Source organism: Podarcis raffonei, chromosome 6, assembly GCF_027172205.1.
Source record: "Podarcis raffonei isolate rPodRaf1 chromosome 6, rPodRaf1.pri, whole genome shotgun sequence".
Classification (NCBI taxonomy): domain Eukaryota; kingdom Metazoa; phylum Chordata; class Lepidosauria; order Squamata; family Lacertidae; genus Podarcis; species Podarcis raffonei.
The window spans coordinates 42,391,116-42,409,643 of record NC_070607.1 but is presented as its reverse complement, the minus strand read 5'-3'; the positions used below and the strand labels follow the sequence as shown (position 1 = coordinate 42,409,643).

General features: G+C 43.3%; 1 protein-coding gene across 1 annotated transcript; it reads left to right on the top strand.

The window, feature by feature from the left end:
- The first annotated feature begins 12,060 nt into the window (after positions 1 to 12,060).
- On the top strand, positions 12,061 to 16,875 carry BSND (barttin CLCNK type accessory subunit beta). Its single transcript, XM_053390965.1, has 4 exons — positions 12,061 to 12,488; positions 13,163 to 13,257; positions 14,816 to 15,070; positions 16,171 to 16,875. The coding sequence occupies exons 1-4, from the start codon at positions 12,312 to 12,314 to the stop codon at positions 16,592 to 16,594; spliced, it is 951 nt and encodes a 316-aa protein (XP_053246940.1). The 5' UTR covers positions 12,061 to 12,311; the 3' UTR covers positions 16,595 to 16,875.
- Positions 16,876 to 18,528: the final 1,653 nt, after the last annotated feature.

Here is an 18,528-nt window from a genome sequence, read left to right as displayed (position 1 = left end):
TGTGAAGCAGATTTCTTTGGGGGAGGGTTTGGGGGAAGAAGGAAGAAGGGAAGAAAAGTCCCATGGCATTGGTACAACTCTGCTGGATTACAACCCTATGTGGCAGAGAAAGGTTTCTTTCAGTGCTGAAAGGTTTCCTAAGTAGCCCCTAGAAGCCATTCTTTGATTATATTTGGGCCAAATGTTACTCTTAATGAGGTCATACTTAATGGGGACAAAATTCAGTTTCAAGCCAGCATCCCAGTCTTGAATATAGATGCTATCTATCGAGACCACATTATTTTTCATATTTATGATGGGCTCTGGAGTGTTTCTGAGGGTGCTTTGCAAACGTTGCTGATGAGTTACTGAGAAAGTTTTTGTGAGCTGGGATGGAGAGGGTGGTGGTGCTGGTTTCAGTGGTTTTTATGGATATAGCTCTCCATGCAGGCAAGCAAGAGGCATTATCATAGTTCTGTGACACCTCATCCAGGCAAAAGCAGGAGGATGCAGAGCAAGCCCAGTGAGAGGCATAGCCTGAGAAGAGGGCATGGCTGGGGAGAGTCTCAAGGGCCGGCTAGAGAGGCCTTGGAGAGCTGCATTTGCCCCTAGGCTGAGATTGCCTATCTCTGCCTGAGGACATACAAGTCTTAAGTAGGCCCAGGGAAGGTGTGGGAGGGAAGACAATCCCCAATTCGTATTAGGATGGTTACTCATAAGTTACCAAAGATAATTCGCTTCTGCTGCTACTGAGGAAGAATCCCATGTCATCTGAAACATGGGGGGAAGGAAGAGGGCAGCAGGATTGCCTTCCCTGGAAGTAACACAATTTAGTGGAACCACTGCGTGCATCTATATTTGTATTCTGTGAGGATCTAACAGATGAGAATGAACAGTTTATTTTCCTAGGTTTTTTTATATTAAAAAAAGTAATTGTTACGGGGGAGTATTAGGACTGAGTCACATGTTTATTTTGAGGTGATAGAAGTCTTCAAGCAATGACTTTACTGCTTCATTTTCACATGGGAAGTTATTTGTCTCAGATATTGCCCACATGAAAATCTCCAGATAACTACGTAAAAGGAAACCATTTAGAAATAACATTTTCTCTGATGACACGGTAACTTTGGTGATTCTCACACAGGAGAAATTTCAATTTCATGTGAAGATGAGGTGGTCAAAATCTCACAAGCAGGGGCTTTATCCATACCCAAACCAATTCCTTGAATCTTATAATGGGTAAGGAGAAGTTTTTTCTTCTTCTCTTAGCCTGCCTTATCTCTCTTCAACTCATTTCCACCTATTACTCCCCTTTTTATTTCCCCCCAAAGTATTAACAGTAGTCTGTTTACCCTTAAGCTACAAAAGACCTCTGGACGTTTTCCAGTACTCTGTGCAAATACCTATTTCCTATTAATCTCCTTATTTCATAAAATGTTTAATGACATTTATTTAGTCAGTGTATGGACAAAGGATACACCAAGACTTCTGTGTTTTTACCAGTTGCAAAACAGGCATGAATCCAACAGGTAAATATTTCTCAATTGCATCTCCATGCTGGCAAAAGAAGTTACAGTTGAATTTATGCCTATTCTACAATAGTTCACTCCTGATTCTAAAGTGTGACTGCTATGGAAGTTCTGATAGGAAGTTTTTGGAAGTGGGCAGGCTGCGGTTTTGCTCCCAGTTAGCTGTGAACCCTTGCCCTGTCCTACCCAAGACAGGAAAATGGTAAGAGCTTGTTTGTGTCATAAACCTGGCTTTTGTGTGTTATGTGATCAGATGCAAACAATTAGGATCAATTACTGGTCATATAAATGGAAGCCATGAAGCTAGGCTACTGTGAGAAATTAAAATGGCGGCTAGGCCTGAGTTATTGTTGACACCGCTCCCCACCAGATAAGCCCTTGAGGACCCACAGGCGGATGAGGGAACCAACCCAACAGGTCATGTTGTGAAGAGCCCCCTCCATCCAAGAGTTAACTGGGCGGGTGACAGGCAAGCATTCAATAGGTGAAATATCACCAAATCTCCGCAGTGTGAAAAAGAAATCACCTGATCTGAATGTTGCTATCGCACAGTTATTAAAGTACAGAGACTCTCAGAAACAAAGGTAGCAACCTTGTTCAGGAATTCAGAGCACAGGATGTCTGCTGCTGCTTTTTTTATTTTGGATAGGACACCATAACAAACTTTACTGATATAAAACCTGGTTTAATATTGTAAAAAGTAAGCTAGCGTGGGTGGCATAGCGCAATATTTAAGCCACAACACAAACCAATGAAACAGAACATGTGCTGGGGACTTCTGGGTTAGCGCCATCGACTAATGGCGGATTCCCTCTGAGCTCCGGAGGGAATCGGCTCCGCAGGATTGGGTCTGGCCACTGTGGCGACGCGGGGACCCTCAAAAATCACAGGCAGTGAAGCCTGTGAACCTGGTGACTCAGCGGGCACCATTTGCGCCCCCCGACCTGCGAAGGAGCCTTTTTAAAGGCTTCGGAACGGGGGACGGGGTGAGTGGCGCGGTGCTAAGAGTCGACTGCTTCTCCTGCGGAGTGAAGCCGCATTGCCATGGTTGGAGAGCGCTGACTTCTTCTTGTGAACAATTGGATTCTAAAAGTAACAACCCGTGAGTACTACGGAAATTGGAACTGTAAAGAATTTTTTTTTTTAAGAATTAGGCACGATCGGGGAAGGTGTAAAAAGGAAGTCTGCCTCCCCATCTTGTAAACAAGTTAAAGCAAAGACCTGCTAACTAAGGTCGAGAGAACCTCTTTTTTCCTTCTTTGGTAAAAGACTTTAATTTCACGGTTTGGCAGTATAAGAAATCTTGCTGGAGGATAAAGAGCTAATTTTGGGAGCTGAAGTGCCACCCTCCCGGACCCGGGAGTGTTCCGTGAGAGAGCCTGTTGATGAGGTACTAAAGAGTTTGACATCTGTCAAATTAGCTGTCAAGACGGAAAAAGAGAACTTTGTTTCTGTTGCTTCTGCTGGTTATATCTGTTACAATTTTGTTACAATTTGTTGAAAACAAGGAAGAACTGATACAAACTAACTGGATTTTTGGATTTGAACTGGAATGAATATTAAGAAACCAAAATCCCTCTAGAGGGGGTTTTGGGACATTACAAGAATGGCTGGAAGGGGGAGAATTCAGGCTGAATTGGACAGAGTCTTTGTTCTCTTGGGAAAGTTACAAGGCCAAATTGATGTTTTGGCTATAAATGTTACAACTCTGGACTCAACTGTAAACAATATCATTGAATCTGATAAGGATTTGAATCAGGAAGTTTATTCAACTGAACAGAAAGAGAAACTTGACAACTTTGAGAATTTGGAGAAGGAGACATATGTTGTCCCTGAAGAAAAGGAAGGAGGAGCTGTAATTCTGCAGATGATGAAGGAGGACTTGAGGTCTGACATGATGGTAATGAAGGAAAATAAGAACTTGATGTGGAAAATCTGGCCTGAATTGGAGATTGAAAAAAGGAGAGATCTCCTTATGTGGAGATCTGAAGACCTAAGGATTACAAATTTGCTTAAGGTGGAGGTTGGAGCCTCGGGGACATTTGGACTTGAAAGGAGTAAGAAACAAGATTTGGGCTCCACTTTTAAGTATGGAGGACTGGTTGGAAGAAACATGGATCCTGAAGGGCCAGAGCTTCTCCAAGATTTGGTGGTTAATTTTAAGGACAATCAAAAAAACCGGCAGAGAGGAATTGAGAGAGAATTAAGAGCCTCGGATGTGAGATCTCCAGGCTAATACTAGATTAAGACTGATGGACATTTGTTGGGGACTGAAACCGGGAAAGGGGGAGGGGTTTGGGAATCCAAAGGGTACATAATTATAATGCGTTTTGTTTTTATTTTGTTTTTGTAATGTGTATGAAAATTGGGAAATTCGTGGAAGGGAATTTGGGTCGACTTTAGAAAGAATGTTTTAAGAATGTGTATTGATGTATAAGTATTGATGTTTAAGTTTGAATAAGGTAAAATTGGTTTTTTAAAATGAACTAAATTAAATGAAAATAAGGTTAGCAAAAATAAATTGAGGAAATGGATGAAAGAGAAAAAGTAAAATAATAATATGTTAAATTAAGTATAGAAATAGGTTAAAAATTATGGATAAGGATTTGCTGAATTAACAACTTGAACTGGAGTACAAGAAAGGGAGGTATGAGGAGGTCAGGGAAATATGTTATTGAAAAATAGGTATTGTGAACTTTATGTGTTTTTAATCTTTTTTGTTTTTTCCTTTTTGATTCTTTTTTATTGTATTAAATTTGAAAATCTTAATAAATATATTTTTTAAAAAAAGAAACAGAACATGTGCTGTTGCTCCCACACTATGCCAAAAGGTGGTCTAAATGTTAAGAGAGAGAGAGGGAGAAAAAGATTCCCTCCGCTATACATAAAAATATAACCAATAGTTGTATGTTGATACAGTGCCTAAGAAGGGACGGAGTTCTCCATTTGCAACCCTAAGGTCACTTAGCTCCATGGAAGACAATGCTGGTGTTGAATCATCCTGAAGCCAAGAACCACTTTAGAGAACAGAATTGTTCCTGTGTGTGTCTCAAGGGGGAAGTTGTAACCTTTTCGCATGACATCTTTTTTCCCAAATGTTTGTTTACTAAATAGTGAAGAAACGAGATCACTGTGAGGGCTATAGACGGCCCAGCTATTCAGGTTTTCTTATGTCATCTGCCTGTAAATGTCAATTTGAGATAGTCCCCTCCCCTTTGCAACACCAACAATGGAGCAGTTACAATACACTGCAACCATTGCTCTCCAGCCTGGAGAAGGTGTCTGGGTGATAATACTCCACAATGATTGCTTGTGTAAAGAAGTTATGGGTGTCTTTGTTCAGTGTACAACTCAGCCCACCCCAACATTAGAAACATAAGTATACCTTAGGTGGGGGTGCAAATTTATGAGGAAAGGTTAAGGAGGACAGAAAAAAAAAGCAAACTTTCCAACAAAAATTGCTCAGGCAAAAACAATTGCAAGCAAAGAATCCAGACTTTAGGAATTGGGATCAGAACTACAAAATTAAAGGTTTGAAGGCAAAAGAGGGGAGGGGGAAAAACCCCCAATGTTAAGAAAGAGTTGATTTGATTTTAAGAATTAGGTCAGTGTGTATGATCAAACTGCCATGATGAGAAATGTGGATTGAGTGGAGTGTGGCCGAATTCAGTAGGAAGTAAAGCAGCACTGAGTCTGCGGACATCTCATAATATGCGCACTCAGCTCACAAATCAACCCACGTTTATGGCTCAGCCATGTTGGGTGGCTCTGCAGTGGATAGTAAATGTGGGTTGATCTGGGAGCTAAGCGTGAAGTTATCCTAGGATGCATCACTACCACATAAAAAACAGCTTGGATTACTCAATATTTGTAGACTGCCAATTTTGTCACATAAAATAGAACCCTTACAAAGCTTTCTTTCTTTCTTTCTTTCTTTCTTTCTTTCTTTCTTTCTGCCTCAGCTTGAGGATTGCTTACAATAAATAACTGAAATTATAATTCCTTAAGGGGCAAGGTGACACATACTAATGTTCTTTAAGAAGTGCCTTCAGCAACCAAAGATCTGGCAAACTTCACATCTGGAACCCTCAAATTAAGTTTCAGGTAATTCGGGGAAAGGCAGCATTGTGTGCAGCGTGGTATTGTCTGTCACATGTTCGATCAATTCTTCCTTCAAACTAAAGAATAGGTTATGTGGGTGTTAGACAATGGATCTGGCAGCATCGGGAACGCAATTAAGTCTGGTATTTTTAGCAGGGTTGCACCCTTTTATTGGTTAAAGGGAAATATTCTACTCTGAAATTAGCTGCACACAATATTAGATTATCTTCTCTATATGTATTCTTGTTTAATCTTTCCCCGTGCTACCTAGTTAAATGTAAAGCACAATCCTATGCAAGTTTACCCAGAAGTAGAGTCTACTCTGTTTGATATTAGACCTTATAAAACCGGTTCTAAAGGATCTTCACTGGCTCACAATATATTTTTGAGCATAATTCAAAGTGCTGGTGCTGACCTTTAAAGCCCCAAAAAGCCTTGGCATAGTATACCTGAAGGAGCATCTCCACCTCCATCGTTCAGCCTGAACTCCTCTGAGGGCCTTCTGGCGGTTCCCTCACTGCAAAAAGCGAAGTTACAGGGAACCAGGCAGAGGGCCTTCTCAGTAGTGGCGCCTGCCCTGTGGAGCACCCTCCCTTCAGATGTCAGAGATAATTAACCATGCAACTTTTAGATGACATTTGAAGGCAACCCTGTGTCAGGAAGTTTTTTTAATGTTTGATGTTTTATTATGTTTTTATATGTGTTGGAAGCCACCTAGAAGGGCTGGGACAACCCAGCCAAATGGCCAGGGTATAAAACAACAACAGCAACAGCAGCAACCACAACCACCTTATGCATCCATGAATAAAGGGCTGCCAGTGTTTTAATAGCCCTTGCTCCTGTGCCTTTCCCCATTGTTTTGTCTCTCTATGAGGCAAGCATAACTTGTTTAATTTCTTCACTTTGGGCTGTTGCTCAACGCTCAAGATCAGGGCCAGGAGAAAAGCTGGCAACCCTGACATGAAAGATGCCAAGCCAGTGAAATCACTTCTCTTCATCTGATTTACCATCTCTAATTTCATTGAAAAGTTAATCCTTCTGCAGTAAAATTACATTAGTGCTTCAGAGACAGAATATAATCTCTTCGCAAAAAGCTGAACAGGGGGAGGGGGACATCGGCTCTTAAAACATGCTGGATTTTGCTAGTGATCATTTCAAATGAAATTGACTTTAAATGCAGCTCTGAAATTTATCAGGGGCTTCCACATAAACCTAGCGTGGATACATTTCCTGAGTGTGAATTTCATGTTCTTTATTCAGCTCATAGTAGCAATGAATGAATCTCCCCCAAATGTCTAGCTATATATACATTAATTACACAATGGGCCCTGCGTGATTGGCTAATTCCGAGCTGCTCCTGTAGGCCAATCAGTTTGCGGATTCACCTCCTCCAGAAGACTGATTGGCTGCTCCTGCAGGCCAATCAGGTCGCTGATTCACTTCCACCTGGAGCTGGATTGGGTGGCTCCTGCGGACCAATCAGACTGCTGCATTCTGGATCCTATTGTTCTAGGATTCAGTTCAGTACATAACATTTCCCGTGATACTTTACTCCTGATTGGTTGCTGTAATTATTGTTGAAACATCTCCTAACACTTTAGGATTGGTAATTCTTCAGTGGCTTGGAGGTGTTATGTCTGACTTAACTGTCATGAAGATCAACAGGATTTGTGAAACACTTTATGAAAACAGCTTTAAAGGGCTGGTACAAATAGTTCTGGAATCCTAAATACGGTAATTATTACTCCTTTCTTCCTTGACTGAAATATCCAGCTAAACCAGCCTCATCAACAATAATTCCCATGCTTCCTTACTGAAAGGGAATGTGGGACAGCCATTTGCAGCATAAACTGTGAGAAGGGAAACCTCAGATCAAGTGGAAAATAATTATAGGAGCGTCTAATCTTGATTTTTCAGCTTTCTGTGCAGAGGAGTGACTACTTCACACATTGCAAAGATGCCTCTTGTGGATCATGCACTCAGCCGGCAGCCAACTTTTCGGTTCATCGTGAGTTTCCTGCATTCCATTGTGCTGGATTACACACATTTTCAAGAAGCAAAAGTTCAAGAGACTTTTTTAAGATAAGACTTTGCTTGCTTTTAAAACAGAGGATTAACCTTGCGGGAAACAAAGGACAATGACTTTAATTCCTTTGCCCTTAAAGTGATTCAGGAAAAAATTGGAAAAGATTTAAGGACGGATTGGCAGAACCTGTACTATGCCAAAGGGTGGTATGGGGTGCTAGGGGAGGGGTAGTAACTCTGGTGGGGGACACGCCATGCTTCTTTTGCCCTCTTTTGGTCCCCACCCTGCACTCAGCTCTCACCTATGGCTCCTAGAAGCAGTCAGCATGCAACAGCAGCCCCAGGAAATGGTTTCAACTGGCCAGCTAACCAGGTGAGGGTAACCAATTGGCCTCAAACCTTTGGTGAGTTAGGGATTTCCCTTGCATGTGAAGACAGGCTCTGGCAGACTGAGTGAACAAGACCAAGAGCGGTCCAATGGTCAAGAAGGTGGTATCTTCATGTGCTATAGAGGAAAGCGAGGTACGGATGGGGTTTGTCAACCTGGGAGGGTAGCCCATCTAAGAGAAGGAAAACTCTGATCCTAAACCTCTGCTGCCTTCGTGAGAAGAAAAGGCTAAGGAGTAAACCTTACACAGTCAGGAGCAGAGTCCCTAAGATGGTTGGATGGCGCCTTGTACACATCCTTCTGGCAATTCCTGCAGCCAAGCTGCTGCTAAAAGTATTGCTCTTCTTTCCTTTGTACCACATCAGCAAGCCCAAGACCTCTATATACACTGCCCAGGTTTGTGTCCTGGGAAGGTCACTTCAGTGCTGCTAACACATTGGTTTGACTTCACCCCTGGAGGCATACTCCATTGTCTCTCGAGACAGGCAGATGCCAACAACGACACCAAAGTCTGCATCCCCCACCCTACGTGGCATAGATGTATTCCACTCCTTCCTCCCATACACCTGAAAGGATTGCTTGAGATATGATACACATATGATATACAGTGCTGAAAAATGCTGCACATGTACAACCCAAATGCAGTCCCCAAATCCAAAAGCTGTAAACGTAGCAAAACAACCTGAAGCAACTGAAGTGCAACTACTGCTGTTATTGACAGTTGCTCACCACCCACTTGAATCTGGTTATAAACTTAGCCGCATGATTGATTGATTTTGCTTGTATGAAATTCCTTTTATGATGTCTTTCCTAAGGTGCATTAGATGGTTTGTTCACCACTTGATAACCTGGGACAGAGTGGTATGAAATGTGCAGGCACCTCAAGGGCTGGAGAGAGGCCACAGAATCCATGATTCTGTGGAATTTCCATTTTTGGACACAAGCACACCACTGCATAACCAGAGGAACACTTGTGGAGAAGGCCTATAGCTTCCCTGCCCTGCTTGCAGGCTTCCTAAAGCAGGGATTGGGAGTTTGTGGCCTTCCAGATGTTGCTGGACTCCTATTCCCATCAGCCCCAGATGTCCCCACTGTGGAAGGACATGTGGATCCAGAATTGGCCTCCACAGTCACTTACGGACTCATTGTTAAAACTGTGCTTATGGAAGACGATCTTACTCAGCTACGAGTGATCGCCAAAGATAAGAAGATATCCAACATCTGGAGGACCACAGGTTTCTCACCCCTGCCTTAGAGACATATGTTTGGTCATGGTGGGATGCAAGATTGAAGACCACTTCACACATCAGCTTATATTGGCTCAGTTGCATCCATCTTTTATCAAAGCTGGACTTCCCAGACTGCTCTTCAGGGTCTATTGCGTATCTAATGTGTGCTGTAAAAGCTGTGAGTAATGTCAACAGCTGATAATGGTGTGTTTCAATGACTACTGGAGCAAGATTCATGCCTCATCTGGTGTTGACTCTCTCAAGAGCTATTCTTGTTAGAGAAGGATATTTCCACTGGGGGCTCGTAACTGAAGCCAAAGCCCCAGAAATATGAATTGAAAATATATGGATGGCCAAATAAAGATAACTTCTTAGGAGCTTGGGAAGCTACCTTACTCGGGGCCTTTCTACATTTACCTCTATGGTGGAAAAGTTGCTGTGTGATCAGATTCTTTTAAGAGTGAATTTGTAGCTAATTGTCTGCCCCTTTGGTCATACGCCGCTGCTAATAGAGTGAATGTGGGGTTTTTCCCTCCACACTAATGGAGGGTTTTGCCTGAGTTGAGGGAAGTTCCATGGTTGTCATCACAACTCTTACATACCCCTATATTCATCCAGTCAGTAAATATTGGCAGTTATGAGCATGAGCAGGGGGAATAGCCCTTTCATGGCTTAAAACAAATTTATGCCTAGTATTCCAGGATTCTAATCTTGTGGGAGTATGGGAGATTAGAAGAGGAACTACATGTTTTTGGTGAACCTGGTTATTGTGATGAAATGTTGTTTTCTGCAGCTTACAATTGCTGTCACGAACAGTGCATGGATTCAGTAGCATCATCTTCATAGGCCATGCCTTTCCTCTGAACAGAGCTCACAAACTGACAGCTTGCACTGGTCAGAGGGAGGTGGTGTAAAACTGATGTCTTCCAAACCATACCCACCAACTCCCTCAACCAAGAAACCAGGATGGTGCTTGTTTACATACCGCACAAATGAAGATGTTGGGGATCCATGACAGATCTTTCAGAAAAGTCAGGGCTTTTTCGTGGTAGAAAAGAAATGTGTGTTTGTGAGTTCATTGTTCTGGAAGACTCGGCTGAATAATACTGACACCATGTGCCAGCATGGCAAAATATCTGCAAACTTCTCCCCCAGCAATTATATCTATAATTGGTAAGTTTAGAAATTCCCCAAATCAGACAATTTGTCCATCCAGCTCAGCATCATTCAGACTGACTGGCTGTGGCTCTCCAGGGTTTTCCCCACTGTCAATGTAGGTTGCTAATAAACTGGAAGGGTATATATGCACTTGAAGAATCGAGAAACAATAAGAAGAAAGGTTTGAGGGGAGGATTATTTAGATTTCTGATTTGTGAACAACTTCCATTTTTGGAGGTTCATATTTTAGGCTGGCTTTCTTACATTAGGCTAGCTTTCTTCAGCTTTCCACAGCACTTTTGGTGGCGCAGCTGTGTAAAATGCCCACTAGATGGCAACATACTCCCAAAACTTTTTCCTTCTACAAATCTCAAAGGTTTTAAGGAAAGGGGGGGGGGGACGGACCCAGCAGAATATTATCAGCTGCTTGAGGAGAAAAAGCCATAACCTAAGCAATCTCCCTTGCCTCCAAGCCCATTCACCTAACTATAACATAAAAAAATGAAATCCGTATTATTTCTGATTTCACTAATATATCCCCTGACAGGTGGGAAAGAAGATACGAGGAACTGCATTTCAAAGCCACGCAGAGACAAGAAAAGGGTGGTGATTTTTCATTCATCCAAGAAGAAAATTGTAAAAATGGACCGATTACTAAAATCCTGCATATAAACTCAAAACTAGCAAGCTCCAATAAGGACTGTGAGAATGGTTCCTAAGGCAGGTAGGCGGGCAGGTGCGCGCGCGCGCGCGCACACACACACACACACTTTTTTGGGGGGGGGGGATGAATAGAAACTTCCACTCTATCAACATGCATTAGCAGACTATTAAAGCTAGTCAAATGACTTATAGTGGAATCCTATACAGGTCTACTCAGAAGTAAGTCCGATTGAATTAAACATGGCTTCCTCCTAGGTAAATGCATACAGGCAATGCAGCCTGAAGTTTGTCAATATAACTGTAAATGAATGATTTTGAGAAAGCACTTTAAAGGGTGGGGCTATGATTGACATTTGATAGTGAATGGCTCATCTCCGTGAGGGATTATATTTATCCTGCCCCACATAACTGAGGTATTGTGAAAGCCTGTGTGAAAGCAATGGGGTGGGAAGGTGGGGGGGGGGGTGACAGGAGCAAAATGTAGCCATTGTGATAACTGGTCTGACTGAAAGAACACATTTTTTTGGGGGGGGGGATAAGCGATCTTGTGAAGCCTCCTTCCTATTTGCCTTTCATAAGCAATAACTTCATTATCCAGAGCCTGGGGGAGCCACCATTGTCATCCGTGCAAGATTGCACACTACGAAGGCCATGCCATCTGACAACACACAGAGGCAGGAAGGTTATTGTCCCACCAGAGAGTCCCCTTAAGGTCTAGACAAAGGACCAGACTGTGGAGCAGTCAGTTGGCTCTCTGGGTACTGTTTTCCTAATTCACCAGTGAGCCTCTGAAACCTGGCAACTGGGATCCCGTTCTAGAAGGGTCCTAAAACTTCCCCTCCTGAGTCCACACCCCTTTGGCAAAGCATGCTCAGCTTTTGCGCTGTATATACCTAGGGGGAAGGTTATTGTGAAGTGTCCCTGGGCAATGTTACTCATGTGTGAATGGAAGGATCTTGTTTGCATTCATTACAAACCCATTAAAAGCTGGCTGGCTGAGACCTGGGCAGGACTGGTCTGAAGGTTGCAGCTGACACTTGTCCCCTTGCTGGCTCTCTGCACCATCTCCTTGCAGTGCACCAGAGTGAGGAGGGCTGCTCTCTGGGTCAGGGACAGGTGAAGGGCTGCCCAGCCTTTCTGGACTCCCCACCACCACCCACACTTTTCCAGTGCAAGTTCTTTCCATGAATTAGCCTGCCCAGAACTTACCTCGATTTCAATCTCTCTTCCTGGATCCCAATGGCTGAAGAGAAAACTTTTCGCCATGGGCTCATCGTCTTGGGAGTTTTTCTCGTGATGATCGGAATGTTCATCATGAGTGTGGATAAGCCCCAGATCTACATCACTTTTTGTACCTTAGGGGCCTTGGTCATCGCTGCGGGGATCATTTGGAGCATGTGTCAGTGCTACCCGAAGGTAGGAAACAGTCTACTTTTCCTTTTTTCTAAAGAATGTGCCTTCAGTTGCATTTTGGGGGTATCAAACTCAGACTTCCCAAGAATATATTTGGGCTCTTGGAAACGGTGGGATTATATGTTCCCTACTCTTTATTGAGCTTGTTAGCCTTTTAAGAAGTAGAAACTTAAAAATATTTTACTTGCAAAGCAATCAAATTTTTTGGTATCCTTTACTTTACACATTGGTTTCCTTACTGTTGCCACAAAAATAATGTTGCCTTCGCAGGATATATATTAGAATGATGTCACAATATAATGCAGTGGGAACTGTAGAAAGAATAAGTTAGGTAATGGCGAATCTAAGGCTGTTCCCTGTTGGAGTTGCAGCTTGAATCTTCTTTCTGGAAATCTAGGATTTGACTGAAGACACAGTTCGGAATGTAAAAAAATAAATAAAATGCCTTTCTTCTAGGGAACCCCTACATCTCCTTGGAGATAGGTGAGAAAGAATCACTTTGCCTAGGGAGGACTGCCTCCTGAGCTTTATTTGAGATCCAAATGATACATCACATTTTCTTAATTAAATTCAGTGTTTGTGCATGTTTTTGTGTGTAGTTGCTCATTTGATGGGAGGAAATAACCCCCTTGTTCCAAGGAGTTATCTTCCCTTACTTCCCCGCTTTCCCTCCCCAGATCAGAGTTGTTTCTGTTGATGTGGAGTCTGAGAAGTTTCTTGTAAAGAACACTGCTGCTTCATCTGTTCAAAATGAGATTCCTGAGAAGAACAGGTATGTTTGCGGAAACCAAGCCTGTAAGCTTCAACTCAACAGTCTGCAATCTACTTTTTAATTAGAATACAGTACTCGCCTGTGCATATTGCAAACTGTGTTCCGCAGAGGGACAAGGTCAACGTCTGGAAACGCTGGCACAGGGCAGTGAATTGCACAATTTAAGTGTATTTTTAAGCAGGAGAAAAGCGGTGTCTTTAGGGAAAATATAAAGCTCCTCAGAGGTGTGTGTGTTTGTGTGTAAAGCATGGAACAGCTCTGGAGACCTATGCGTAGGAAAGCAAAAGGCAGCAGTATTTGCAGCACAATCCTATGCTTGTCTGCTTGGAAATAGATCTCATTGAGTTCAATGTGGCTTACTCTCAGATGTGTGTATAGGATTGCAACCTCCATCTCATTTCAGTGTCTAGCCCTGCTATATATAATCCAATCCAGAAAAAGAATGTGGGCCTCCTTAGGGTTCATTCTGCACTGGCCATAAGAACAGCAGCTCCTTTGGCCTTGTCTCTCTGGGCTGTGCAGAAGCTATAACTGGTTAATCAAGATAAAATTATGGCAGCTTAAAAGAGCTTATTCTCCACCTCACATCCAAGCTTCTTCAGAACAGTGCCTCTCTCACCCTAGAGATGGATAAATCCTGGTGAAATGGTATTTGTAGTAGGTGGTCTCCTGCAGAGTGCAGTGACAGGTTGGGTATATATAGGGTGGATCTACACACAGGGGGAAACCGCTATAAATAAGCCAGAAATTAGATCCGTTATAATAAAAGAAAGATAAAACCCTATGGAAAATCGCATATAAAATTTTTCTGCTCTCTGCCACCATCTGGTGTTGCATGCTTATAGCACATTCAAATAGTTGTTGCTTTACTAATGTAGCTGAGTCCCAGGGGTGAGATAATCTTTGGCTATCCTGGTCCCAAGCTATATAGAGCTTTGTACCAAGTTCATTAGTCACTTCTTCGCTTCCTCTCAACATTGACTAAGGGCAAGAGCACAGCCTGCTGCCAGAAGGCCTATTTTATGTACTTCATAAGCAGTTGTTTTTCTGATTGAAAACCTGGACCCGGCACCAGCCTACTGTGCATTAGCCCAGCCTCAGAGGCGTCCATGGGCCACTCCATTCCTGGCTATACATCATTTACTTGCTCATATCTCCCTTCCCACCACACTCCATCCATCAACTTCCCTTAAACAGCGCAAGACAATTTTCCATAATACTCCAATTGCCAATAACAGAAAGGAAAGTGAAACTAAAGTAGCTGAAGGCAGCATAGCCTTGGCATACAGACTGATGGATTTTGTATGTCCCTTTCTCCTAGTCAGCCAGGAGGGAATGGAGGACAGGTAAGAAAAGCAGGTCTCCTGACAGCTCATATCCAGATAACGAACAACTGCAACACGCTTAAGAGGAAGCAAACTTGACTAGAGAAATGCTAGGTCCTCTGAAGCTGCTCAAATTTCTGAATCAGCAAATAATCAGATTTCTTTCCCCTGTTAATAACAGATGTAACAAATCTGGTGAAGTAATATTCCACTTTCTCATGTTGTTTGCTCAGTTCCCAGACACCTTACACCAGCCAGAAAGAAGCTGAAGTCTATGAGAAAAGCCTGCCGTCTTATGAACAGATCCAGATGAAAGTGGCAGGTGCAGAATCTGTGGGTGTTCTGTCTGCCCCAGTTCCACCGGTCAGGGCAGAAGGATGTACCCAGCCTGCTGTACAGGCCAAGGCAGAGGTCCACAGGGATTCAGAAAGCGATGGAGACTCCTGCAAGGACCCAATGTCCCAGAAGGACTCTACAAGGTTGTACTGGTGAGTAGCTCATGCGGTGCTTTCAGGGGCTGGTTTGAATTGCACACCACCCTGAACCTTATGGTCACTCTTGGTGATTTCTATTAGGCACTCTGGATAGAGAAAAGTTGCAATGGTGGGATGGTTGTCAAATTATATAAATATTAGTTGGTTGTATGCATTTTCATTGCTTGATTAAACAAAATGAATAAATGAACATCTGCATAAAACAATGTTACTAATGCAGGTGTCAGAACAGACACAATCTTTGCAAATATGTAATATTCTATGTTAGAAATTATATCCTTTTCTATGTGTGAGATATGGTGCAATGATATATATGTACTACACACACACACACACACACACACACTGTATATATATAAAGTGCATGCGAGAGAGAGAGAGAGAGAGAGAGAGAGAGAGAGAGAGAGAGCGCACCACTGATTGTTTATCTGGGAGCTCGTTTCGAACTGAACAAAACTGAACAGGGGTCGGCCACTGTGACAAGAGGATGTTGGATTAAATGGACCACTGGCCTGATCCAGAGCAAGGCTCTTCTTACGTTTTTATGTTCTTTAATTGATTAATCTAACAGATTGGCAACATTAGTTGATTAATCTGTTAGATTAATCAGCTAATGTTACCATCCCCATAGAAGGTGGAGCTAAATATAAGATGCATGCTAGCTCTGTATCAACGAAAAGCCAACACAGTCTGTTCTGCCCGGTGTTGTTCCTTCTAGTTAAAGCAGGCATCACAAGCCCAATACCTTCCGGGTGGAGTGCAACTCCTGTTAACTCAGACCATTGGGCATGCTGGCCGGGGATGATGGGAGTTGGGTCCAAGAACATCTGGAGGGGACCACATTGGTGACTCTTGAGTTCAAGATCAAAACAATGCTGTTGGGCTGGCATGGTCAATAATATTTAATTTACCCTTAGAAACCAAGTTAAATAAATCAATAACAGCTGGTCATTCCAGAACCAGGGATGTGCCGGTGAAAAGCACAGCATCTGCCCGGCTTGATTTACTATAAACGTCCTAGTAGAAACACAAAACAGCTCAACAATCAGCCTTGGAAGCTATGTCCTTCAATGAACCTTCTCTTTAAATTCTAGTGAGTCGGAAAAGTTTCCTAACCAGGCGCCACTGGCTTCTTTCCAAGAGGAAGCTGACGCCTCTTCCGTGGAATCTGCAGCCAACAGTCCGTTTCTACAGAGGTGGGAAAATGTCTCGAAGCCTATGTCTCCAACAGAAAGCCAGCTCAGATTCAAGCTTCCTTCCTATGAAGATTTTGCCCTGATCGATTCCCTGATGGCGGAAGGTCAAGGTCAAAACAATGAAAGGTTAACGGCACCTAACCAAAGCCGTTGCCCTATTCCTGCCCCCAGAGGAGATGGGGCATTGGCTACAGTAGAGCCTGAACGACTGGAACACAGAGCTATGCATAGTGTAGAAGAGGATGACATGTACTATGGAATAAAAGAGGGAGCAGGAGACGTCCCCTCATCGGTCGGTGCTGTCTCTGAACCAAAGGACTAAGCATTAAAAATTAGGAATGAGCCCGGGAACATTCTCATGGGAGTCCAAATCCAAAGAGGTGAAAGGTTGGGTGGGGGTGGGGAATGGCTCAGACAACAAAAGGGATGCCCAAGCAATGGTAAATTTGTCCTGCTCTCTGGGGATTTGGAGGGAGTGATGGAAAATAAGGGTTAGGACCACAGCAGAAGAACAAAAGTTTGGCTGTCTGTTGAAGTGTCTTAAGCTGTCCCTCCACTTATGCTCAACCTGTATATTTGTAAATAAAGTGAAATATCACCAAATCCCATAAGCCCCCTGTGGTTTTCTTCCAAAGGAAATCAAACCTGGGTAGCACTGAACCCCTAAAAGTTCTCACCAGCCAGAGAGATGATTCAGAAAAACTCTATAAAACGGAAACAGACTCTGTATATGAGAACGACACCCCTGCTGAGAACATATATATTGTCCCAAGGGGCAGAGTCATGACTTTTCCCTGGGAGTGTGGATGGAGGATCCATGACTCGCCTGAACATCATCTTTTGGCTCTTCTTTGCCACTTATGAAATGATACTCTATTGGGATGCAGGTGGCGCTTTGGTCTAAACCACTGAGCCTCTTGGGCTTGCCGATCAGAAGGTCAGTGGTTCAAATCCCTGTTATGGAGTGAGCTCCCGTTGCTCTGTCCTAGCTCCTGCCAACCTAGCAGTTTGAAAGCACACCAGTGCAAGTAGATGAATAGGTACTGCTGCGGCAGGAAGGTAAACGCCTTTTCCATGTGCTCTGCTTTCCATCACGGTGTTCTGTTGTGCCACATGAAAGCTGTCTGTGGACACAGATGAGCCTGAAGGCGAGATGAGCGCTGCAACCCCATAGTCGCTTTTGACTGGACTTAACCGTCCGGGGGTCCTTTACCTTTACCTTTTACCTACTAAGGCTGCCATTTTCTAAATGTACAAAACTGGGAGCAAGTCCTACCAAATTTTAGCAAGGTATGCTTTTGAGTGGAAATGCACAGAAATGTGTTTCTAGTCTTTTAGAATCCTTTAGCATTCTTGCCCCATCATCCACAGATACCTGACTGTATATTGGTGTGATTGTACTTCATGTCCATGGACTGCTTTGCTGAGGACATGTTCGATGCTGGTGGTTCCTGGGGATTGGATGATATATCAAACAGTGACACTTTTAACATGAAAAAGAACTGGTCAGAGGTTCACGAAGTGCTTGCGTGTGGGTGCCAAAGCAGCTCAGGGCTCGCGCTTCATTAATTGGCCCGATCGCTATGGAGCGGCTGATGTGCAGGAGCAGCAGCAGCCAGACAGAAGGCGGATCGTGTGCCCTCAGCACCTTTGCTTCTGAGGTCCCGCTTTCTGCTCCGATTCATGCCTTTTGGCCATTGGAGGTCTGCTTGCTGCAGTGGAAAATCCGGAGTGATTTATGTTGCTTTCGGAAGCCTGCCAACTGCTCAGCTTGTCAGCTTGCTTCTTCCGCATGGGGAGGGAGCCAAGCTCCCAGGCAGCTGTGGGACAGCAGCTCCATGAAACTGACAGCGCGAGGCAACAAAGGGGTTGGTGTTGGCTCCGTCTTAACTAGGCTATCTGAGTATAAAGCCAGTAGGGCCTGTTTTAGAAGTTGCGCTCATGCCTGTTCCTTGGGGGCAGAAAGACACCATTTGGAATATGGCATCGAGTTCAACAAGACTTACTGCCAAACAACTTGTGCTTAGCATCACAGCTTTGGGAACCACACAAAATATTTTATTCTGAATGGATTAATGAATCTTAATAATAACCCCTGCACCCTAAGATAGCAGCATACCCTCCCACATTTCTCTGGTGAAAATAGGGACGCCCTATTCAATAATAATAATAATAATAATAATAATAATAATAATAATAATAATAATACCCTGCCCATCTGGGCAGCTTCCAACAAATATAAAAACATAATAAAAC

Bases quoted from the DNA above. Each gene is read 5' to 3' on its own strand.
- BSND (XM_053390965.1), top strand. From the start codon at position 12,312: ATGGCTGAAGAGAAAACTTTTCGCCATGGGCTCATCGTCTTGGGAGTT. The intron at 12,489-13,162 runs GTAGGAAACAGT...TTCCCTCCCCAG, and splicing joins TGTGTCAGTGCTACCCGAAG to ATCAGAGTTGTTTCTGTTGA. The intron at 15,071-16,170 runs GTGAGTAGCTCA...TTTAAATTCTAG, and splicing joins GACTCTACAAGGTTGTACTG to TGAGTCGGAAAAGTTTCCTA.